General features: G+C 39.7%; 1 protein-coding gene across 2 annotated transcripts in view; it reads left to right on the top strand.

Moving 5' to 3' along the window:
* Positions 1 to 2,442: 2,442 nt before the first annotated feature.
* The window catches only part of LOC101984722 (C4b-binding protein alpha chain), a 35,906-nt gene continuing 12,241 nt past the window's right edge, over positions 2,443 to 26,107 (top strand). Inside the window, exons 1-9 of one of the 2 annotated variants that reach the window (XM_013346696.1) lie at positions 2,443 to 2,571; positions 6,875 to 7,045; positions 7,862 to 8,044; positions 9,786 to 9,885; positions 10,814 to 10,899; positions 11,056 to 11,250; positions 14,538 to 14,720; positions 19,934 to 20,128; positions 24,295 to 24,483. In XM_013346696.1, coding sequence (XP_013202150.1) covers positions 6,880 to 7,045; positions 7,862 to 8,044; positions 9,786 to 9,885; positions 10,814 to 10,899; positions 11,056 to 11,250; positions 14,538 to 14,720; positions 19,934 to 20,128; positions 24,295 to 24,483 — 1,297 coding nt within the window. In that variant the 5' untranslated portion in view covers positions 2,443 to 2,571; positions 6,875 to 6,879. Of the gene's footprint in view, positions 2,619 to 6,874; positions 7,046 to 7,861; positions 8,045 to 9,785; positions 9,886 to 10,813; positions 10,900 to 11,055; positions 11,251 to 14,537; positions 14,721 to 19,933; positions 20,129 to 24,294; positions 24,484 to 26,107 lie in introns of both variants that reach the window. The other variant, XM_005348307.1, reaches the window with a different exon arrangement.

The following is a 26,107-nucleotide window of genomic DNA, read 5'->3' as shown; positions in this document are numbered from 1 at the left end:
GTGAGGTACTGAATATATCTCCCAGACAATAGTAATGTAAATAGAACTTATGACAGTTACCAAAGGCAGTGATATACCATGGAGTGGGTCTCCTACTGGGAATATTTAAAGGATGAGAAGTTCATTAAAGTGAAGAGAGTTTTGTTTCTTTAATAAAAAAAAAATAGGTAGGCATGGCAGAGGCCAGCCTGGTCTATGTAGTGAGTTCCAGACCAGCCAGAGCCACACAAACTCTTTCTAAATAATAAAAAAGAAGGGAATGAAATGTATCTATGTTTATGGATGAGAGGAAGGAAAAGGAGTTGTCAAAAATTAAGGGAAATTAGACGCATCAGGAAAGTTTAGGGTTGGTTGTGGGAGCTGTCTTAGTTTCCTCTGCTGCAGTGATGTGATACCCTTACACAAGCCAACTTTTTGGTTTTTGTTTTTTATTTTTGAGCTCACAGTTGCAGTCCACCATGACAGGGAACTAAAGCATCCTGAGCTTGAAGTAGCTGATCATATCATGTTCTCAGCCAGAAGAGGACAATGCATGTGGGCGCTGTCATTGCTCTGTGCACATCTTATTCCACCCAGGACCCCCTGACTAGGGAGGGAATGGTGTCACCTGCGGTGCCCACGGCTTTTCTTGATTAGCATTATCAAGATGATCACCCCCGAGACATGCCCCAAAGCCCATCTCGAGTTGACTCTAAATTCTGCCAAGTGGACAGCTCGATCACAGGAGCTAAAGAGGAAGGATGGTTCAGAAAGGAAATGTTTGACAATTCTAAAGACTTCAGAGAAATGCTAGGAAATCAGTTGAAGGCGTTTGAACTTGCAGGTAAAGGCTGCATTCTTTAGAAGTGCAGCATCATATTCAAGAATGGAAAGAAATTTGAAGTTTTGGCGAGATTGCAGGAACACTTCAGAGCAAGAGACGGTGAACATGAAGAGAAGAAGAGCCTTTTAAATCAGGATTGATAAAAGAGAAAAGAAATGACATGGATAAAACTAATAAAGAATGAGTTTTAGTAAAAGAGAAGGCAAAACGACGTGGAAAGTGAGACAAGATAGACCCCTTGGAGAGAAAACTCTGTGCCCATCATGGACAGAGAGAGCAGAGAAAAGAACTTGAATGCATTGGAAAATGATACTTTGAAGACTGAATTTTAAAGATGTCATTCCCTCCAATTCAACTTAACTTTGTAGAATTGTCCTTTATTCAGATTCTTATCAAATTAAATCAGTCTCTTACCTTTGTGAAGTGGGGTGCTTTCTTTACTTCTAATATCCTTTCTGCTTACCATTCAAGGTCCACCCTAAATCTCACATCCCTATCAAACTTCCCTGATGAACTCAGTTTGTGGCACCATTAGTGTTTATAGTGTTTATTACAGGAAGTAAATTATGATGCCACAAAGAGATTTTGTTTTGTTTTTGCTATGCTGATCAAACCCAAGGGCCTTGTACATGTTAGACAAAAGCTCCATCACTGAACAACATCCCTAGCCCTTGATTTCCTAGATGGGATCTTCTGTGTAGCCCTAATTGATCTTGAGTTTATAATCCTCCTGTCTCAGCCTCCTAAATGCTACAATTACAAGCTTGTACATCTGGTAAGAACTAATTTGTTTTACCCTTATTTATTTATATGGGGAGCATTCATGGCGTGGCACATGTGTGGTAGTCAGAGGACTATTTGTAAGAGTTGGCTCAGCCTGGGGATGACGCTCAGATCATGATTAGACTTGGCAACATGCCTATGTACCCACAGAGCCATCTCACTGGTCCGGAACTGCTTTTCAATAGCAGTCCTTTGGACACCAGAATCTGAAACTTTGGGATTAGCAGATTAAACGGGCCATGTCAGGGCTCGACTTTATTTGTAGATTTATGCGGTATCTAACACTACTAGCCCCTCCACTGCGTCCTTCTGAGTGGTAATCGGTGTCAGACCAGCTTCTGGAGGCTACTTGATGCCTGCTGGTGGGCTGCTAACAGTTGTTGAGCTCTGAGTATGTTCCAGGTATGTTCTCACACAACAGGAATCCAATAAAAGTATATTCTGTATTTGTTGTACCTCCTGTGATTCCTGGGGATGAGGGGAGAGCAATGCTCCCAGACCCGGGGTCCCTGAATGGCTCTGGCCTGCTGTCCTGGGAAGGGGTCCTTCTGAGAGTGAGTCTGAACTCCTCAGGGTTTCTAGACTGGCTGGATTTTGAGTTGCATCACTCGTATGCTTAGGAAAAGAAAAGGAAAACTCTGACATCAAATTCCAGTCACCCTTCTAACTTAGGGGAAATGGTTGGCAGAGAAGAAAATAAATAATTGCAACACATGATCAAGAAATGAGGGCTGGTGAGGAAGGAGATTAGGCAAATACCACTGCTCCAGTTTGTTAATCATTCACCGGGCCAGAGGAGAGTTTCTCCCTGTCCATCTTTATTTAACTCCCTTTGACGGGCCAGCTGTGTGGGTGGAATCCAAGGACCACCTGCGTGGGGAGAATCCGGGCACTTTTAGGTGGAGTAATTACTGGCCAGCTTTAGGATATTATGATCTACTGTCATCTTGGGAGAAACTAGTACGGTAAGGATCGAGGCAACCTCCCAGAGTCATTTCAGCTGCTACTGCAGGTCAGTGAACTACTGATGATCACTTGGGTGGGGGCTTGAGGGGTTGGGGGTAAAGCTGGTCATTGGGCCCTCTGTGTTCTATTCTTTATTTATTTATAATTTAGTTACATATTCCTATTCCATTTCCTCCCCACAAATCTTCCCAGACGTCCTTTCTTGTTCTCTTTCAAATTCATGTCCTCTTTCTTCATTAATTCTGATTGATGCATATATTCCTAAATATAACCTGCTCAGTCCATATAATGTTACTTGTATGTCTGTTTTCAGGGTGGAACATTTGGTAATGAATGACTAACTGTGGTTCTTCCCTGGAGAAGACCAACCGTCTCGCTCTCAGCTTTCCTAAATCACCTATAGCTCTTTGTGTAGAATTAAGGCGCCATGAGCTTTCCCCCACCTAGTTTTGTATATTCATTGGGATCCTCCTTGTTCAGCTCATGATTGGGAGGTCTTGTTGGTGAGCTGATATTACTAATTACAATCTCATAGTAAACTCCTTGATCCCTTGGCTCTTACAGTCTTTCTGTCCCCTCTTCTGCCATTTTCCCCTTAGGGACAGGAGTGTTTTGTAGATGTATGCATTGGAACTGGACTCCATAACTCTACATTTTGATTGGTCATAGTTTTCTGTGGTGGTCTCCATCTGTTGCAAAGTTAAGTTTTCTTGATGAGGGATGAAGACTATACTTATCTGTGGGTATAATGACAAATGTTTATAGATTATTGTTAGATGTTATGCTAATTTGGTAAATTAGTGGTTATAGATTCCTGTATAACTGTGACTTAACTAGCACTGAGAAATTAGTTAGCTGGGTTTACAGTACCAGACAGGGTTTTTCTCTTGTTGAATGGGTCTTAAGTCCAATTAGAGAGCTTTTGTTTACTGCCATGGTATGTGTGCTACTTTTACATCGTTAGGGTTGGTGTGCCATGTTGGTCATGGATGTGGTTCATAGGCATCATAGCTAAGTAGGACTGTTGGTTTGCTTCCTTCTTTTGAAAGCATGCATGGTCCCTTCTAGTACTACGAAAGCTATTCCCCAGGGAAGGGGAATTCAAATCAGTTCTAGTTCAGGGATCTCTAGAGCTTTTTTCTGAAGCTCATGGTGTTTTGATGAATAGGGGCTTACCTTACACCTCTAGGGGTAACCAAGAGCAACAGTAATAGGTTTTATGGTTTGGGAGTCTTTTGGAAAGCCCTGGCCAAAAACTCAAAAGAGGGCTTCTCATGTCTGTTGGTTTTTGTTAGGTGCTCTTTGGGTCTTTGAGTAAGCACCACCAGCTAGCTCAAATAAGAAAAAGTCTTTAAAACTATATTTGTATAAGTTAAGTTTTGGCATAGTGGTAAAGTGTTTGTCTAGCATGCAGAAGGCCTTGGTTTCAATCCTCAATATCACAAAAAAACCCCAAGCAAACAGAAAAGCAAATAAACAAAAACAAAAACCACTAAAAAATCTTAACCCTTTGTTAGGTGGTGATGGTGTATGCCTTTAATCCTAGCACTCAGGAGGCAGAGGCAGGTAGATCTCTGAGTTCGATGTTAGCCCAGTCTACAGAGTGAGTCCAGGACAGCCAGAAATAAACAGAGAAACTCTGTCTCAAAAAAAAAATCTAACAAACCAAAAACAGACCAAACCAAACTAAACCAAAAAAATCAAACTATGTTTGTGTATTTATACATGGAATTATGCGTATTATGGGTTTTTTAAGGTGGAAAGTTTAGAGTTGTGTATAGAAGACACTATTGCCTTAGAGTCATCCACCACCTCTGTCTCTTACAATCTTCCTACCTCCTCTTCCTCATAGATTCCTGAGTCTTGAGGGGAGGGGCGTGATGAAGAAAACTCATTTAGAAATGAATGCTCTGAAGTATCATACTCTAGACACATCGTCCAGTTTTGGGTGTCTGTGTTAATTCCAGCCTACTGCAAGAAAGCACTTCTCTGATGAGGATTGAGTGAGGTATTAATCGATGAGTATTGCAATATCATTAGGAATTTTATTTATTTATTTATTTATTTATTTATTTATTTATTTATTTATTTATTTTGGTTTTTCGAGACAGGGTTTCTCTGTGGTTTTGGAGCCTGTCCTGGAACTAGCTCTTGTAGACCAGGCTGGTCTCGAACTCACAGAGATCCGCCTGCCTCTGCCTCCTGAGTGCTGGGATTAAAGGCGTGCGCCACCACCGCCCGGCTAGGAATTTTATTGTTATGTTCATTTAGCAGAATACTGGTAATAAGCTTTTTTTTTTAGGTTCATGACCGATCTAATCTCAGGTTCTTGGCCACTTTAGCAGTGTCATGTTTGGGTTCCATCTCATGGAGTGAGCCTTAAATCTAATTTCAAAAAGAGTGGTTGTTTACTCCCATAACCTTTGTGGCACTATTGCACCAGTGTAACTTGCAGGCAGATCTCGGTTGTGGGTCTCAGAGTTTGTATCTGGGTGATATTGGTGATCACTTTTCTTCTCTTATAGTGTTCAGGGTACCTTCTAGTACCACGAATGCTAGTTAGTAAGAGTGGAGCCTCTAGTTAGACATCAGCTCTGTTTTTCTATGTTTGATGACATAAGTATTGCTGTCTTCAGAAATGGGACCTTATCATCAGATGGAAAGCAATCAATAGCCTTAGAAATAACCTGTGATATTTGGAGGCATTAGATGTCTACTTGGGATATTGTCTCCCCCATTATATGGTGACTCTATTTAAATTCCTTTCATATATATATGTATATAAATATATAGAAATATGCTGATATATATTATATATGTTATTACAATATACAATATATGTAATATATATTACATATATTGTAATATATGTATGTTCTCTTAGGATGCTTTTACAGTAGCATGTTTCCAAATGGCCTTTAATATTAGTTGTCCCTCCCTATCTTCTCTCCTTTACCCTGCTCTCTCATTCCCTCCCCATTTAATCCTCCTATTCTAGGTTTTCTTTTGTCTATCCATAAGACCATGTTGTATAGGTTTGGACTTATTGGCACAGGAAGGGACATTCTGAACAAGATGCTGATTGCACAGGCACTTAGACCAACAATTAATAAATGGGACCTCATGAATCTAGAATGCTTCTACACAACAGAGGACACTATTTGGGCAAAGCAACTGCTACAGAATGAAGAAGAAAACACCCTCTTTCAGGACTCTTTACCAGCTACACATCTGGTGGAGGGCTAGTAGCTAGACTATATAAAGAATTTTAAAAGGCCCTGAACATCAAGAAAACAATCCAGTTAAAAACGGGGTACATAACTAAGCGGAAAACTAGGTAGAAAGTTCTGAAAAGATTGCACACAAATAGTCAAACACTTAAGAAACAGCCAACATTTTTAGTCACTAGGAAATGAAAATTAAAACAACTTTGAGATTTCGTCTTACTCCGGTCAGAATGGCCAAGAACAATAAAGCAGATAATACCACCTACTAGTGAGGTTTCCAGGAAAGGGGAAAAGTTACTCGGTGTTGGTGGTCATGCAAACTGATACAACCATTATGGAAAGTCAGTGTGGAGGGCCCTCAAAACACTGAAAATCAATCCACCCCAAGATCCAGCTATATCACTTTTGGGTACACACCCAGTGGACTCTATATGCAGAGATACTTATTCATTCATGTTCATTGCTGCTGCTCTATTCATAATAACCAGAAATTGCAAATAGCCTAGATGTCCATCAACTGATGGATGGGTAATAAAATTCTGATCTGTTTACACAATGGAATATCATTCAGCTCTTAAGGAAGATAATATCATGAAACTCAGAGGTAAACAGATAAAGCTAGAAAAATGAATGATCCTGAGCTAGGTGAGCTAGACCCCAAAAGACAAAATTGTGTATTTCCTCTGAAGAACATGCTAGCTCTTCAGTCTTCAATGTGTGTCTACAATCTGAACCACAGGGTCAGGTATCTAGTAAGGGACCAGGAGAGAGGAGGGGGTCTCCTAATTTGCCAAATTGAAACCCTTTCCTGCCCCCAGCTGACCTGGGCTCATGTATCCCCTCCTCTACAAACTGACTTCCTATTTCACTTGGAATGAATTTTTCTTCCCACGAGTGGCCTGTGTAGAGGTGAGTCCTCGTTCTTTCTCCTTGTCACATCTGTGCTCATGTCTCCTCTTCACATCCAGACTGTTTCTTCCGTGACGAGGTGGATATCACAGCATTCATTCCAATGCTCTGTGCCATGTAGATTAAACGGCTGCTTATTAAATTCAGGGTTTTTTTTTTTTGACAGAACAAATGAGGGCAAAGCAGCCGCAGGCTACATGCCCCACAAGAGCTCCACAGGGGAGGCTTCAGAGAAACAGAGATGCTGTGGCTTGGCTCTTCTCTAGGCTCTGGAGAGCTTCTGACCCGACTCTGTTCCAAATGACCATCATTGCTGCTCTCTGGGTGACTGTTTTTGGTGAGTAGTAGACAAAAGTCCAGATGGGCAACCAAGAGCTACTCACAAGACTTTAAAAATGAGATGGTTTAGCTAGTGGAGATCCAATTTCAACAACAAAGGATTTATTTGGTCAGCTGGGGTCGGGGCGGTTTCTAGGTATTTCACCTAGAATTTCTTGCCTAAGTTTCCAAAGCAACCTGTTTCCCAGCTGGAATTTGACATCAACCTATATTGTCTAGCAGCGACTAAACACATTCCATGACCTGGAGATTGGTCTGGAATGGAGAAGGGAGGAGCATACTTCTCCTGGGGCTCTCAGGGGACAGCTTAGTTCTCTATCACTGTTCATTTTCAATGGGGAAAGTAAGATTAAGACTTTTATATCTGAAGACTTCTATGCTTTCTCTTCTAGGTAGCCAAGGCTGGACTTAAATTCATAACCTTTCTTACAGATCACCATGCCTGGCTTATCATATCAGTTCAAATGAAACAGTAAAGTTCTGTTAAGGCAAATCTACAGGAAATTTGGTTTTTTATTGATGCTCTCTGAGCAGAAATGATGAAGAAATTTGTGACTGTCTCCTTTTTAGAAAAGTTATTTTATATAGTAGAGAAGAGAAAAAATGTATGTCCTCTGTCATCATCGTTATTATCACTTGTCAACAGGCATATCTGCACATCGCTCGTGGGTTTGTGATACAGGGGGATAGTACATTTACGATTTTGTTGTTGTTGTTTAGAGGAGAAGAGAATGGTTCTCCCTCTACAACTAGAGCACTAAGATGCTCTGTCTCAGGGTGTAACGTTTGCTGTTGCTGTCCTCTTGGCGTCTAGGTAAATGTGGTCCACCACCCGATATACCCGGTGCCTTGCTAGTAAGTGAGACAAACAAAACAGAGTTCGAAAGCTATGAATTCCTGAAATACAGTTGCCGCCCTGGCTACATTAGAGCAACTTCAGGCCAGACTATTTACTGTGAAGCTAAGGGAACATGGATGGTTACTATCTCCTGTGTCAGTAAGTACCGGCATTTATTTTTCTCACCTATGCGCTTACCAGTTTTGGAACATTGGCTCGCGTTAAAATTACTGAATCTTAAGTCACTAAGGAACTAGCAAATTCATCAGCTAGTATTTCGAAATGTACACAAGTATGAATCTTCTGAAAATCAGAAGAAAACCGAGGAGACGACAAGAAATAAGCTGGAGAAACGAAGAACGCTTTACTATGCTGGGTAGATTTATGTCAACTCGACACAAGCCAGAATCATCAAAGAGGAGGGAGCCTCAGCAGAGAACATGTCGCCGTAAGATCAGGCTGTAGACAAGTCTGTAGGGCAACTCATTAACTAGTGATTGATGGGGGAGGACCCAGTCCCTTGTGGGTGGTGCCATGCCTGGGCTGCTTATCCTGGGTTCTGTAAGAAAACAGACTGACTAAGCCATGAGGAGCAAGACAGTAAGCAGCACTCCTCCATGGCCTCTGCATTCTCTCCTGCCTCCACGTTCCTGCCCTGTTTGAGTCCCCGCCCTGACATCCTTTGATGGTGAACTGTGATGTGGAAGCGTAAGCTGAACAAAACCTTTCCTCCCACGTTGCTTTGGTCATGGTGTTTCACTACAGCAACAGTAACCCTAACTAATTATCAGTAATGCTCTAGACACTTCTTTAAATAAATATTGGGACTAAGGCCTTGTGTGAGGTAGTGAAAACCTTCAATCCCAGCACTTGGAAACAGGCAAGTAAGGAACTCTGTGAGTTAGGCAGTCTGGTCTGCATAGCAATTTCTAGGCCACCAGGGCTACAGAGTGACAGATCATATCTCAAAGACAAAACACGGAAAGGAAAGGAAAGGAAAGGAAAGGAAAGGAAACGAAACGAAACGAAACGAAACGAAACGAAACGAAAAATTGGGCCTAGTAGGATGGTTTATCAGGTAACAGTGACCCGAGGTGATCCCTGTAACTTGTGGAAAGGTAGAAGGAGAGACCAGATTCTTTAGAATTGTCCTCTGACCTCCACAAGCATGCTGTAACCAACTCCCAAGCAGCAATAACAGCAACAATAATAAAAATAGTAATGATAATAATAATGATAAAATATCCTGGGTTTAAGTGGCCAGAAAGTAGCAATCTTACCTCAAACACATGGGGAACATTTGCTTTTATATGCAGAATCTGGAAGTTTTTTTTAAATATGTGTATATTTATTTATATAAATATGTGTATTATTTAAATATGTGTATATATATATATGTGTGTGTGTGTGTGTGTGTGTGTGTGTGTGTGTGTGTATGTATATGGGAAAGAAAGGTGACCAAAGTGGTGGTGAATATGCTTAAAATACAATGCTATACCTATATGAAAGTGTCATAATGAAACCCACTATTTTTATACTAATTTAAAAATGAAGTAAAATAATGCAGAAAAGAAAATATTTCTTGGATTTGGAAGAGCAGCTAATTCACTGAGAGCAGGGAATGCAGTCTGTACTGTCCCCAACAGCAATGACACACTATGTCTGCCTTCTCTTTTTTGTTTCTTTTTATACTCAAGAAAATGATTCCTGCTAAAATATACCACAGTGATAAAAAGAGATCAAACTTTGTGTGAATTTTCCCTCCAGAACAAAAATTCAGGAGTCTGATTTAGAGATAAATGCAACTCTAAACATGCAGGCCTTCCTGAATGTAGGGTCGACATGAGTCTGTTAGCTTCTAATGGTGGGATCATTTACCATCATGTTAATTTTTCTCTAGAAAAATCATGCAGGAATCCAGGAGACTTACCAAATGGACAAGTGGAAATTAAGTCAGATTTCTCTCTTGGATCACGGATAGAATTCAGCTGCTTAGAAGGGTGAGTGTGAGGTAATTTATAAAGAATTCCAAGTTAACTTTAGAAAATAACTACTTTCAAATTTTAAAGTGTTATCACTTCCACTCCATGTACCTTATTCCTTCCGGTGTTAAGAATTTACATTTGACAGTTTCTTTTGTATGTTTGCAGTGTCCCCACATTCTAATTCAAGTCAAGAAATTAGCACATGCTCATAAATGTCCCTTCCGGATAACAGTTTAGTTCATGTTTAAGCTTTCTATATAGGGAAGTTGGAAGGGTGAATAGCGATGTTATGATCATATTTCATTGTATACATGTGAAATTTTCAAGAATAATGAATGTGAAAAAATCCCTGAATCCTGCTGGATTTAACGGTGCAGATCTTTAACCCTGACACTTAGGAGGCAGAGACAGGTGGATTTCTGTGAACTTAGGTGGGCGTGTGAAAGGGCTCTAAATCCCTGAGCCATTGCTTCCTTGTTTTTTATAGGAGCAGCTGGTCCAGTTTTCACTGCTGAGTAATGTACAATTTTAATGTGTACATTAATTTAACTATGTAAATCATTTGTAACTTTCACTTGAAATGTATTTTGAAATACTGTCTTCTGCTACAATGTAAGATGATTTTTTTAAAAAATTGAATGAATTTTTAAAGTTAGCATACTGAGCAATGGGTTCCATCATGACATTTTTGTTCCTATGTGTCACCATATTTTTTGGCTTTTACACTAATCTGTAACATACAAGGAGGTGGGCACATTATGGCATCTTCAAGTTTGTATCATTATACATTGTTCCACTTCGTCCCTCTCTCCCCCAAACCCTCTGCTATGACTCCTTAACTGAGAAAACATCATTTCTTCATTTTAATATCTGTTTAATCACCGTTATACTCCTTTATTTAAAGTGGGGATTCCATTAAAATCGTTGACCTTCTTTTATCTAGGTATATCTTAATTGGCTCATCCACTAGTTATTGTGAGATCCAAAGTAAAGGAGTTGCCTGGAGCGATCCTCTCCCAGATTGTGTAAGTAAGTAAAGACACTTTTTGCCTTGGTTATAAACATTCCTAGGGAATGATTCTGTGCGTCCTGCCTGACACGTGTGCCCTCCACATACATTTGCAGGAATTTTATCATGGTTAACATGCCCCCCCACCATTTCTTTCTCTTCTACTAATTTCTTAGGTGTCAAGTGTAGGCCCCCTCCAGACATCAGCCATGGGAGGCACAGTGGTGGAGATGAAGACTTCTACACGTACGGCTCCTCCATCACCTACAGGTGTTACCCCAACTTCTCACTCATTGGCAGTGCCTCCATCACCTGCACTGTGGTGAACAAAACAGTGGGCGTTTGGAGCCCAAGCCCTCCCACCTGTGAAAGTAAGTCCCAGGGGCGAATTCTGCTCCCCACTCTTCACTTATGTTTTGCTTAAAAGAAAAAAAAAGAAGGTGCATTCATTGTGGGAAGTAACAATTTAAAGATAAATGAATGAGTGCGTATATGTATCTATAAGTTGACTAAGAGATACTCAAGGCGTTAGAGTGGCAAATACCAACAAATCACATTGGTTTGGGAAATTAAGAATTTCTTATTCATCTATAGTCTTTTCTAAGACGTTGGCTACACGTAGACAACCTTCCCTGGAGAGCATCCTGGACATGCCAACAACTTAGAATAGAGCTCAGCAGTCCAGGTTCTTTGGTCTCATGGCATTTCCACATGGAAATGTGCTTTTGTGATCTCTTTGTAGAAGAAAGAAAAATAAATTCATCCCTTGACTGGGAGTGACTTTATTGCCGCCTTTTATTTAGAACCAGAAATATGTATGTGTTCTTATATCCTGTTCTCGAACTGGAAGTATTTATCAGATCTAAAAGTTTTCTGCGGAAGTTTGTAAAGTTTGTTTTTGTATTATTATAGGACATGCCATCTGCAAACAGGAATGCTTTGACTTCATCTTTTACTATTACCATTTGTATAACCTGTTTTCCACCCAGAAATCTGGGAATGGATGTGGTTGATAGCCTGGTGATCTCTGCACTCTCTGTGTGGCCAGGATTCCCCCAGACTCTTATCTTTAGCTTGTTTATCTCAGTCAATCTCCAGTACTATCTCCACCTAGATCATGAGCATTGTTTACCTTGAGCCGGCTGGCTCAGTTAATCTATAGAATCCATCTTTATGGAAGATACCACTTGTTCTTTACAAGAATTTCGATATAGTCATGTCTTAAGCTTTGTTGTGCATGTGGGATTGAATTACTTACAACAAGGAAACTTTTGTCCAAAGATGCTTGCTTAAATATGCCTAAAATAAACTGTCTGGAGCCAACAGCAGCTACTTGGTGTAAGTTCCTCAAGACACAAGAATGGACCTCCAGCTGACAGGTTCCACCCACAAAATAACTGCTCTAACTGTTGGGCCCTGCCCCCAGTCTGTAGAGTAAAAAGCCCAGTGTCTGGACATGAGATCTTGCCACCTCCACTCCGGAAAGCTCCACCCTGTAAAGCTCCACCCCCTTCCCAAGAAACCCTATCTAAGCCTATCTAATCTTGTTCAGATCTCACCCAAGCAGAGGCAGCCTTCATCCTAATTCTTTCCCTCCCAAATGTATCTCTCGTGTGAGATTGTTGCATGGTGTGACTTTGTGGTATTCCTTGGCTCTTGGTTGCCAGGATACCTTTTCCTTCTGAGCTGTAGGTGTTCCTTGACCCCCGACTGCCAGGATGCCTTTCTATTGAGCTGTAACACCCTGATTCCTGTTGAACCGAATCTCTTGCCTCCTGTGGATTTACACTCTGCTGGCTGTGGTGTTTGCAGACACCCCCCCCCTCCACACACATATAATTTATTGTTTATCGCCTTTGTAATGTTGAGGTGTGCTCTTTCTATTCCTGCTTTCTTCAGGAATTCTATTATGCAGAGATGATGAGCTTTGTTGAAGGTGTTATCTGTATCAGTTGAGATGATCATGTGATTTCTGTACTAAGTCTACTTAATATGCTGAATATATTACCTTATGATTTACTTACACTGAAACAACATTGGATCTTTAGAATGATGCCAGCTTGGTTATGGCATATGAATGCTTTAATATGTTTTTGGATTTGGCTTTTAAAATTTTACTGAGGGGGTTTTAAGTCTGTTTCGATCAGGGAAATTGGTCATCATGTGGGCCTTTGGGATTGAACTCAAGTAGTCAGGCCTGGCCAATAAGTCTTTACCCCTTGAGACACTGACTGTTACTCTTTGCTGTTTTTAACATCTCGACTATGCCATGTACAGGAGAGAGTCCTTCTCATGTCTATTTTGGGTTCTAAATGCCTCTTGTATTTGAAATCTTTCCTTTAGGTTTGGGAAATTTTCTGCTGTACTTTCACTGAATTGGGTAGATTCTGTATGCTTTTAGGATTATTGTACTTGTTTCTCCTGTCCCAAGGAGTCTTAGATTTGTTTCATCTTGGGCTGTGATGATTAATGTTACACATTAACTTGACAGAGTAGAGAGTCCCTGGAAGGTAGCCTCTCAGGCATGCATATAGGGGATACCTTCATTGTGTTAACTGGGGTGGAAGAGTTGTTCACCCATCCTCCTCTTACCCACAACTGCTGCTCTGGGCCTTTCCTCCCTTGGGACTGGAGCAGGCTACATGAAGACTCCCTAGCCTGGGGCTGGTTTGTTTTCCTTCACGTCCACAGAGTAGCTCAGTTGTACCTTTCAAGATGGTGCCTGTCCTGGGCTGCCTTGAAAGTCCTGGGACAAAAGGGACTTTTCCTCATGGCTGGCCCTGTCTTCCTGTCTCATCAAAATCCACAGCTGGACTTGAGGCTTGTCTAGGGAGTCAGAGTTCCTGACTTTCTGTCTGACTTAACTTTTGGCTGCCTTCTGCTCCCCTACTCCACAGAGAACTGAGTAGCTGAGGCTGTGTTAGGGTGGCTTCTCTATGTCAAGGGTCTCCCCCTGCCTCTTTTCTGGCATCCTTTTCAATTACTTTGTGGATTTCTAAAGCTCTTTCTCTATTTCCAAATAAAGTCTATTTTTTCTTATTCTGACGTCTTCACGGGCCTTTCCAGAGGTATCCTCTAGCTGTCTTCAATAAAATTCCTATTACTATTTATATTTATTCTCCAAGTTACATTTTTTGTGGTACCCAGGGCCTCATGCATACTCGGCAGGCATCCTTCCACTAATCCATATCCCCAGATCTCAAATTACCTGTGACGTGTGTGTGTGTGTGTGTGTGTGTGTTCATGCACGCACACGTAGGCAGGTACAGGAGTGCCATTGTACGTATGTGGAGGACAGAGAGAACAAACTTGGAGGTTGGTACTGACCTTTGATCTGGAGGTACCCCCCTTCCACCCTGAAATAGTCACTCCATGCATGCCTCCCAAGGACTGAGATTAAAGGTGTGCATTACCATGTCTGGCTTTGCATCTATGCTGCATGCACCGAGATAACTGCCCTTACAACATTAGGGAAGTCTCCTGTCTCATCATAGGACTGCTGAAATTACAGATATATGCTACCATGCTACCATGCTAAATTTGTATGTGGGTTCTGCGGATTAGAATTCAGGTTGTTGTGTTCACTCTACCCACTGAGCTGTTGTCCCTATGCCTTTTAACTTTTAAAATCTACTTGTCTTTGCTCATAATTCTTCAGGGATCAACTGTCCTCAGCCATATGTTTTACATGCAGTAATTGATTCTGGATTTAGAGCTACCTATAAATACAAAGACTCTGTTAGATTTGCCTGCCTGAAAGGGACCATCCTCAGAGGCAAAAATACAATCTCTTGTGAAGCTGATGGCAACTGGCATCCTTCTCCCCCTGTTTGTGAGCTCAGTAAGTATGGACCATGAAGGAATTTTATTGTTTGGCACATAAGGATATTCAGGTATATTTGTGTGGACAGACTTTCATGTCTAGATTCTGAGTCACAAAATTTTAAATTTGGATGAATAATTTTTAACCTTGTTTTCTTGTTGGAAAGAAGGACGACTTTAGTACTCCTTGCAAGGTCTTCTGTCATACATGGTTATTCACAATCCAGTCCTAAGGAGAAGCACTGGTGTTGTAGACATAGAAGATTAGTGTACTTATATCATTAATTTTTGGTAGTTAATAGATACTTGTCTAACAAAATGGTGTTTGAAAGACAGGTAATAAAATGTCCTCTTTTAATTTGTACAGAAGTAATATATGGACTAGACACTCTAAAACAATTAACTTGTGGATCTTTTTTAATAGTGATAAAAATTCTAATGTTAACTTGGAACTAGTCTTGGTTCCAAAGGAGAGTTAAAGCAATCAGTCAATTGTGAACAGTATCATTACCCTAATTTGGCGGATGAGGAAACATTTTCAGAGAGTGACTTCTCAAGGTCACACAACTGCTAAGGGGAGGAAGCCTCTGATGTCTTACCTTCTGGGTTTCACACTCACGAGGCATTATGAGTCTTTATCTTGGGGAGTTCTGTGACATTGGTACAAGTAGTGGGGCAGATCTCTATCCTAGAGAAGCATTTATTAAAGTAACCAAAATTAGTAAAGAAACCATTCAGTGTGTCTTGGAGAGTACTCAAGGGAGTTACAACAAATTAACAAGATTTTCTTTTCAGCAAATCCAAGGATACTGGATAGAAATATCGGGAGGCCACAGTATTGAGCTAGCAGTAACACCATCTCAATGAGAACTGCTCCTGTGAAGTCATAAATGGAAGCTCCCATATGCTGTTGGGTGAAAGATATGCTTTCTGCTATTGGATAGTGTGCGTTTTCTAAAGTTCCGTGCTGTGAAAAGCTTATATTATGCAGATGTGAGCAACCAGGCATCAGGTCTGTTCCTCCATCCACCTCCCATGGCATAGGATGGAGAAGCCAGGGGAGGGAGCTGCTCAGTTGTATCCTCCTGTTTCTGAACAGCTCTGTCTTGGAAGAGAAATGTTCTAGTAGAGTGGCCAGCAAACTGTCCAGTTTCCTCATTTTATAGACTTGAAAATGAGCGAATATTGATGGATGTCATGCTCTTGACTCTGGGCTGTAGACTATGTGTTCATGGTGTTGGGTACAGCTGGATGCAGAACTCCTGACTGACACCCCCCTTTTTCTATCTCACAGCCCCTATAATGCGAAAAGGGTTCTGGTGATGGAACTGACTTATTCTTTCCAGTTCTTGTTTATAGCACAAGAAGGCTACATTACAGGAATTAAGCCAGTCTCAGAAAGACAAACATCATATGTTTCCTTTCCTTTCTGGTTTTTATATTATGTACCAATGCATAAAATCTTGTATGAGTAGGCGCTGTAAAGGGAGAAGTGAAGCAGGGACAAAGGGGACGAGCAGAAGGAGTAGGATGAGACAAGGCAAGTGGGGGTTGGGAAGAGATCTGCTCACTGTATATACTGTCCACTTGTGTGAAAATTCCTTTCTGTAGCACAGTACTAGGGCTAGTTAACAAACACAGGACAATCAAATAGAAAAGAATATTCTAGAGTAGATTTAGAACCAAGCTTCAGAGACTTTGAACAGCTTACATCCCAAGAGCCCCCTGACTTTAACTGGGCCTCACTATAAAGTAATATGTGCCCCCAGGGTTTTGTTTTAAAAAAACAACACTAGGGCAATCAGATAATATTGAAGGCGAGCCATTGTGCATACCTCTACAGAGGTATAGCAGCCAAAAGTGCAACAAGAGAGAGTCAAAGAGAAAAATTAGTCGTTCCAGGTAGTGAGGAAGACAAGGCTGTGTCTTCTGAGGTATGCCATTAGATGTCACATATTTGAGTGAAATAGATTCAACTAAAGTACTCCAATCAAGACACAATCAAATAAGGAAACAAGAAAAATAACAACAAATCTCAAAAGTGATAAAGGGAAAATAATATTCAAATCACTATTACCTTATATGTACAATTTTCAAAAAATAATGGTCAGATATGAAGAAATCACAAAGAGTAACTCACAAGGAAGGCAAAAGGTGGCAATGAAAACTGCCTTGGATTGGCCAAAATATAAGACTAAGCAGAAAAGATTTTCAAAATAGTTATAAATTAATTGTAGGCTGAGATCGCTCATTCATTTCCCGACCACCCAGACCCTAAATAATCACACAGAAACTGTATTAATTAACAGTACTGTTTAGCCAATAGCTTAAAAGTATTTCTATCTAGCTTTTATATTTTAAATTAACCCATATCTATTAATCTGTGCATCACCACGAGGTTGTGACCTATTGGCAAGGTTCCACTAGGCTCCCTCAGGCATCTTTCTCCTTTGGTGGCTACATGGTGTCTTCCTGACTCTTGTCTTCTTTCTTTCTCTATCTGCTTGGAATTCCTGCCTTACTCTGTACTGCCCTGCTGGTCAGCCAAAGCAGCTTTATTCATTAACCTATGGTTCACAGTATAAAGAGAGGAATTCCACATCAATAAACAGGTTTAAAAATCTAAGGGAAACATTCTTTAAAGAATTAAAGGAAAGTGTTATGTCTCACCATACAGAAGCACCAATAAAGATAAATTATTCTAAGAATGAAATGCAAGTTTGAGAATTGAAAAACATAGTAAGTAATTGGAGAATTTGCAAGAGGAGCACAATAATAAACAAGAATAAGATGAAGAGAGTCAATGCCTTGAGAGACAGAAGCAACAGAGATTATGCGATTTGTAGCATAGAAGGAAAAAGGGAGAAAAGAGGAGCAGACTACAAGAGGGATTTTAATAAGAATATGAAAAAGAGAAGAGAGTTAAAGGAAGAGAAAATTATTCAGAGAAAAAGCGATCAAATATTTTCCAAATTTGACATAAATATTTAATCTATACATTCAAGAAGCTCACTTGTAACTTGTGAAGGTTACATTGTAAAAGTTCAAGACCTGGAGATAACATAGTGAAAAATTTGAAAGGTAAAAATAAATGAAAAGGTTTTCAAGAGGAAGTAGCAAGAAAAAAACAGCACATCGACAAAATTAACATCTGGGTTTTCACTAGAGATGATGGAAGCTGCATGGCAGTGAGTAAGAAGATACAGTTAAAGTGAAGAAAAACATGAACCAACAACCCAGCAAAACATCCACACCCATATTTTTGAAACACCACAGCAAATAAAATTACTACTTTATAAAAATTTATGTTTCATGTACTTATGATAGCGAAGAGAAAAACAGAGTATAACTATATAATTATAGCGTCCTTTTTCTCTCTAGCTACCTCCTTATTGTTCTTGTGCTGGGGACCAAACCCACGTCTTTACACATGGTAGTCAAGCCCTTATAGTGCTAGGTTATACACTCTATCATAGACTCTTCATTTCTTCCTGTAGATTCCAGCCAATATCTGCTGGTTTTATTGTCAAATACATATTTGTCTGCAGCTAAAACCTGTGTTATTATTATTAAATGCAATGCATTTCTAGATATGCTTAATAATTCAATTATTTTCATTTTTATAGCATGCTCCTTAAAATCAGTTGTATAGAAGAAATGGGCATCAATTGATTCTTTGTATCCAGTTTCCACATCTGGAAATTCAATTAAATGTGGATTTAAAATATTTGAAAAAAATGTATCTTACTAAACATGTACAGAATCTTTCCTTGTTGATAGCTCCTCAACACTCTAGTGAAGCAGGTATTTACCAATATTGACATTACCTTAGACACATGAGCAAAAAAGAGGTAACTTAAGTATGTAGGAGGAGGAGATATGTAGGTTGTGTGGAAACATTTATTTTATACCACAGACTTGAGGTTCTATGGACTGGGGATTTTTGGAAGTCTTGCAAACCCATCCCCATTACTAAAAAAGGATAGATGATTGTATCATCTCCTTATTTCTTAGTTATTTATACAATGATAATTCATGTGCTCATGTTTTCCTCTATGCTTCCAGGCAGAACAAGTTCCCTTCTTATTTCTTGTAGAGATGATCTTTTAGCAAGAATAAATAATATCAGAATGGTTATTATAAAAGGCCTGACATATTTACCAAGATTTATGGAAAAATTAGAGTTCTATACCCTACTGGTGGGAATCTAAATTATTCCAGACACTTTAGAAAATGGTTCCAACAGTTCCTCTGAAGGTTGAACATGTGGTTACTGTTTGATTCACAGTCACTTTCCTGGGTATCTCTCAGAGAGAAATAAAAACAGGTATCCAGACAGAAGATTTTGCATGAATGTTCAAAACAGCATTGTTCTTAACCACCAATAACCCACATATCCATCCATATAGTGATAAATTAGGATAGTTATACAATGGAATAGCATTCAGAATAAAAAGGAAGTACTGAGAAATTCTGAGCATGAATTAATTTTAGAGTATGGTGTCTAGTAAAGGAAGCCAGCTACAAAATGCAAAGAAAACATATTGTGTGATTCTATTTATTTAAAAAGCTCAATGTAGGAGTAATGTTAAAAATACGGCGTTTCTTCAAAAGATGAAAAAGATATCCTGAAATTGGATAGTGTGGAAATCTCACAACTCTAAGAATATTTAAAAACTGTCCATCTGTATTTTCTGAAGGGTTTTACCCTATGTCTCATGGTGAATATTTGGAGATACAATGTAATGAACATTAGCTCTGTAGACACATGTGTTTTGTTTGAACTAACAGTACCAGGCAAGGTCTCAAAGCCTAGGCTCAAAAACATTAGTGTTTTGTTTGCTCTTGTTCCCAGATGAAGGACATGATTTGTTCATGTTCACTAGTCAGGAAAACACACATAATTTTGGTTGTCTCTGAAAAATTTCCCATCATGTTCTTTTAACAAGCCTAACACTTCAATTTAGAAGTGAAACAGCTGCAGTACAATGGAAAGAATTACTGTTGAGTGCAGTTGGCACAGCACACAGAGGGCATTTGGTGGTGCCTTTGGTAAGAAACTGCCAGGAGCTGGGCCAAGCTTGGCAAATGTTCTTATACATTTTCTGGTATGGCCAATGTGAGCTATGGAAGACTAGTTCCTCTTGGTACCCTTTGATGAGACATGCTCTCGAAGTGCTACGGCAGCCTTATTAGCAATGTCCTTCTCTCTTGTTCCTGTTTTACATGCAGATGGTTGCACTAATATACCAGACATTCCACATGCTAGCTGGCTACAAAATCTCCCGCCCAAAAAGGAAGATGTATATCCGGTTGGGGCAACGTTACAATACCGCTGTCATCCTGGCTATGAACCTGCTACAAGAGAGAGGATGACTCTGGTTTGTCAGAAGGATCTCACCTGGAGCCCATTCAAAGGATGCAAGGGTGAGTTCTGGTTTTCTGGATATGTGTACGTATTAAATGTCTAAGTGATTGGGTCTTATACCATATGTGAGTGTAGTTTTATCGCTTAGAATAAAACTTGAATGATCTGTTTTAACCAAAGTAGAAGCTAGTTAGTATCAAAAGTGATCATAAAGTTTCAAAGGCTAAGACTGTAAATATTTCTGCGGGCCATTTTATATTTTGGTTGTGAGTCTAGCTTTTAGCAGCTGAGTCACCTCTCCAGCGGGCCCCCCCCCCCAACACAAAATAGTAGAATGGAAAGGATAAAATCATGGTCAAAATTAATAAAATACAGCAAAAAAAACCCCAACAATACAAAGACTCAATGAACTTAGGAGTTGGTTCTTTGAGGAGACAAGATTGACACAACCATATCCAAATCAACAAAGAGAGAGAGGACTCAAATTAACAAAATCATAGGTGAAAAGGGAAGTATAACAGACACTTAGGAAATTCAAAGGATCATAAAAGCAAATTAAAAAAACCCATATTCCACTCAATAGCAAAGTCTAAAGGAAATGGGTAAATTTCTAGATGCATGTCACCAACCAGACTTGAATCAAGATGAAGCAAATAGTTTTAAAAGACCCATAAAAACCAAGAAAATAGAATCAGTTGTTAAAAACCTTCCAACTAAACAAACAAACAAAAAAGAACTGAAGGCCAGATATATTCAGCACAGAATTCTTTCTATAAGACCTTCAAAGAATAAGTAGTAACAACAGTCTTCAAATTATTCTGTAAAATAGAAAATGAAGTAACTCTTTTATTTTTTTTACTAACTCTGTGTTATTCTGATAACAAAACCAGATAAAACCCAATTAAAGGTAAAATTATAGGTTAATTATGAACATAAAAGCAAAGAGAGGAAAGGAAAGCAGAGAGGAAAGGAAGAAGTGTCTTTATTTACAGATGATATGATTCCTATACATAAAAGACTCTAAGGATTACAGTGAAAACACTTATAGCTGATAAATGTATTCAGAAAAGTTGTAGGCTACACAAATAACACATAAAATCAGTAGACTTTCTCCCAGTGATAAACACTGAGAAAGAAACCAGAAAAACAATCCCATTCAAGATAGTCTCAAAAATTATCTTGGACTAAATCTGAGGAAAGAATTGAAAGACTAATACAATAAAATCTTTAAAACAGGAAAGAAGTTCAAGAAGACACCCAAAAATGGAAATACATAATTTGTTCATAGATTAGTATAATTAATATTATTAAATTTCTCATTTTATCAAAATCAACCTGTGATTCAATATAATCCCTATCAAAATTCCAATGGAATTCTTCATAGAAATCAAAAACATAATCTTAAAACTCACATTGAAATACAGAAGCCCCAGGATAGTCTGGAAAAATCCTGACCAATAAAAATACCACTGGAGATATCACCACCCCTTATTTCAAGTTATACCATAGAGCTGTAAGTAGCAAACACGTTGTGGTACTGGCATCAGAACAGACACATTGACCAATAGAGTAGAACTAGAAACTCAAATATAAGATCAGACTCCTAACACCTTCTGTTTTTTAACAAAGAGACCAAAAGTACACATTGGCAAAAAGAGAGCATCTTCAACAAACGGGGTTGGACAAACTGGATAACTACATGTAGAAGAATAAGACTAGATTATTATTTCTTATTTCCAAACAGATCAATGATCTCAACAATACCTGATACCTTGACTCTGTTAAAGGGTATAATAGTGAATATGTCTCAAATTATATGCACAGAAAAGGACTTTCTGAACAGTACTCCAATGGAATAGGCAACAAAACCAACAAGTAACAAATGAGACCTTATGAAACCAAGGTGTGCTTGCAGTGTTCTCTGATGTGTGAGCCAAACTTTAAACTGCTAAGTGATGGCTCGGCCCTCCACCAGCAGCTCTGGTGGCTGGTCCTGTCCCCTACTTGGGTTCATGGGAATTTCCCTATATGTAAATTTGTGCCCCATGTTGGAACACCAAAAGTACCAGGCTTTCTTTGGGCCACCAGTCAGCTTCCAAATCATGACACAGAGACTTATTAGTTATGAATGCTTGGCCTTAGCTTAGGCTCCTTTCTTGCTGGCTCTTAGAATTTAACCTGTTTCTTTTCATCTATGTTTTGCCTCGGGTTTTTTTTAAACCATTCTTTTCTTCTGTATATTATAGACTGACTTTTTTCTTCCATCAGCCTAGTCCCCAATAACCACAAAGAGGACTAATGTTAATTATAAATACTTGGCCGATTGCTTAAGCTTGGCTCCAGCCAGCTCTTACAACTTAAATCAACCCATTTCTATTAATCTATGAGCTGTCCTGAGGCTCATTTACCTCATCTATGAACTGCTCATGTTGCTTTTTTTGCTTCTAGCCTGCACCTCCTCAGATTCTGCCCTTCTTCTCAGCATTCTCTCTGCCCTGAAAGTCCTGCCTAGCTATTGGCCAATCAGCTTTTATTAACAGTGAGAGCAATGCAGCTTCACAGTGCACAGGAGGATTAATCCACAACGGCATAGCTTTCCTTCACTGCAGCTTCACGGTGCACAGAAGGATTGGTCCACAGCAGCATAGCTTCCCTTCACTGCAGCTTCACGGTGCACAGAAGGATTGGTCCACAGCAGCATATCTTACCTTCACTGCTTCTAATGTCTGTTTGTCCCGTGGCTGCCTGGCTTCTGGCCCTAGGCATGTGCCTCTCTTTTTCCTTCATTTGCTCCTTCTTTTCCTCTGATTCTCCTCTTTTCTCCTACTTATTCTCTCTGCCTGCCAGGTCACTTATCCCTCCTACCTAGCTATTGGCTGTTCAGCTTTTTATTAAACCAATCAGGTGCCTTAGGCAGGCAAGGTGAAACAAATGCAACACATCTTTACATAATTAAACAGATGTGGCACAAACAAATGTAACACATCTATACATCATTAACAAAGGCAGCAGAAACAAATGTAACACACCTTTACGTAGTTAAAGGTCATATTCTGCCGCATAAGCAAATGCAATACATCTTTACAGAGTAAAAATGTATTCCACAACAGGTTCCCTCTTTCCAGGTATGCCTAGGTGTGTGTCAAGTTGACAAAAATGAACAGTACTCAGAGAAAACAAACAACACAATTGAAAGTTTCAGCATTGAACTAAGCAGAGTTTCAAAGGAGGAAATGCTAATGTCTGAAGAACACTTTTTAGAATGTTCCAAATCCTTAGGGAATCTTAAGGCAGATTAAACTACTTTGAGATTTCATTTACCATGGTCAGAGTGGTTAAGATTAGGAATAATGACTTACAACAAGAGCTACTGTGAACACAAGGAAAGTAGATACTTACTCATTGATTCTCATGCGGAAATGACTCAATACGCTAGAAACGGTTCTACCATATGATCCAGCTATACTGCTCTTGGGTGTATACCCAATGGGCTCCAATCCTGCTATAGAGATACTTGCTCGTCTGTTGCTCATTGCCGCTCTGTTAACAATCATCAGGAAATGGAAATAACCTGAATGTCCATCAATGGATGGATGGATAATGTATATGTGATACCTTTACACAATGAAATGTTTTTCAGCTGTTAGGAAAAATGAAATTTTCAGGTAAATTGATAGACATTGAAATCCTTCTGAGTGAGGTAACCTAGACCTAGAAAGACAAACACTGCATGTTCTCTTTCATATGTGGATGCTGGCTTTGTATCTTTAGACATGTGTTTAAATTGTACTATAGTTCCCATAGAAGTTAGTAAAATAGTAAGGGTCCATGACACAGTGTTTCAGTGGAAGGGAGAAAAAAAATTCAGTTGAAATGGGCGTAGTGAAATAGGAAAGGTTAAAGGGGATGGCAGGTGGGAGGGCAGAGCAGAAGAGAAAATATGGGGAGAGATAACACTAAAGACTTTCGTAAAAAGTAACTTAAAATCCATTATTATATAATATCTTCCTAAAAACATACACACACACACACACACACACACACACACACACACACACAAAGAGTTTAAATGAAATTACCCTGTAATGGAGGTGTGGGTGCAGGCAACAGTGCCTCTTTCAGGCACCATAGGTTATCAAGTAAAAAGCACAGCAGAAGAGTCATTAACTATAAGGACTTCTTCATGATGATTTCATTGACCCTTATTTTCCATTTTTGTTTCCAGAGGTATGTTGTCCAGTACCAGACCCAAAGAATGTTAAAATCATTCAGCATATGAAGTTGTCTCCTGAGAATGGCTGTACTTATTTCTTTAATGACAAAGTGTCATACAAATGCCAAGATGATAGTATTCTTTCAGCTATTTGCAAATCAGATGGCACGTGGAATCCCCGAATACCATCATGTGATCAGAGTAAGAACTTAGAGAACTATGTTTGGTGGGGGAGAGTTTCTTTATTTTTTAAATTTTATTTATTTTTATTTTATATGCATTGGTGTGTTGCCTACATGTCTGCCTGTGTGAGGGTGTCGGATCTCCTGGAACTGGAGTTACAGACAGTGTGAGCTGCCATGTGGGTGCTGGGAATTGAATCTGGGTCCTTTGGAAGAGCAGTTAGTGATCTTAACCACTGAGTCACCTCTCCAGTCCCAGAGTTTATTTATATTAATAGTGTGGAGATTACTAAAAAGAAGTTTTATCAAGATGTCAGTGCAGAGAAAATACAAGTTCAAGGCTAACTTGGGCTACATAGTGTCAAGAATGGGATACATAGGAAACACTGTTGTATCTTTTTGTTTCATTGTCCCCTTAACTAAAATGTAGTGAGTTTCTTCATTTCTAATACAATTTTGCTTTGAAGTCTACTTTATCAGATAGAAGAATAGCCATTCTCCCTCAGTTTTTGCTTCCATTTGCTTGATAGATCTTTTTTCAGTCTTCGATTCTCAGTCAGTGAATGTTTCTTTTTTTCTTTCTTTCTTTCTTTCTTTCTTTCTTTCTTTCTTTCTTTCTATTTATTTATTTAATTGAAAAAGTTTCTGCCTCCTCCCCACCTCCCATTTCCCTCCTCCTCCCCCCACTCCTCTCTCTTCCCCCCACTCCTCTCCCTCTCCGGCTACTCCTTTCTGTTACTCCTTTCTCCTTCCCTCTCCAGTCCGAAGAGCAGTCAGGGTTCCCTGCCCTGTGGGAAGTCCAAGGTCCTCCCCCCTCCATCCAGGTCTAGGACTGAGCTCGCAAGGTCCAAATGAAGAGCAGAAGGAGGGAGAACATGAGCAAGGAAGTCAGGACCACGAGGGGTGCACCCACCCACTGAGACAGTGGGGCTGATCTATTGGGAGCTCACCAAGGCCAGCTGGACTGGGACTGAAAAAGCATGGGATAAAACCAGTGAATGTTTCTTGGACACCACAGAAAGTCGCATCTCATTTTTGCAATCAGTCAGCCGGGGTCCATCTTTTTGTTGATGATTGGAGAACATTTACATGGAATGTTATTGGGAGACTGTTACCATTTCCTGCAATGATTGTTGTTTCTTCTGGATTGTTGAGTTAGTGTTTGCTCTTTATTTTCCCCTCTATTTGTTTTAGGGGTTTGTTTACTCTGTTGGACATGATGAACTCCGTCCTAGCTCCCATGTGTTCAGCTATTCTCTCATGGTGTTTATTATTTTCTGTGCTCTTGTCATTGAAAATGTCCTCCTCCTCTGTATAGTGTTCCTTTGCCTGTCGTCTGCAGTAGTAGCTTGGTGGTACTAACTGCTTAGTTTGTGCTTAACTTGAAATAGCCTTAGTTTTTTGTTAGTTTCAAAAGCTAGCTGTTATGGTCAGTTTTAATTGTCAGCTAGAATCGCCTGCGAGGAGAATCTCAGCATGGACTAAGTAAACATGTTGGTGTACATGTCGGGGTGGAGGTGGGGGTGGAACTATTTTAAACACACTAATTGAGGCGGGAGGCCCTGGACTGGTGGAAAAGTGAGAATAAGTTGAGTGTGCACGTGTTTGTGTTACTGTCCCTCTCCTTCCTGATGATGGCCGTC

This window comes from Microtus ochrogaster, chromosome 6, assembly GCF_000317375.1.
Source record: "Microtus ochrogaster isolate Prairie Vole_2 chromosome 6, MicOch1.0, whole genome shotgun sequence".
NCBI lineage: Eukaryota > Metazoa > Chordata > Mammalia > Rodentia > Cricetidae > Microtus > Microtus ochrogaster.
The sequence above is the reverse complement of the archived record's forward strand: the minus strand, read 5'-3'. Positions and strand labels throughout refer to the sequence as shown.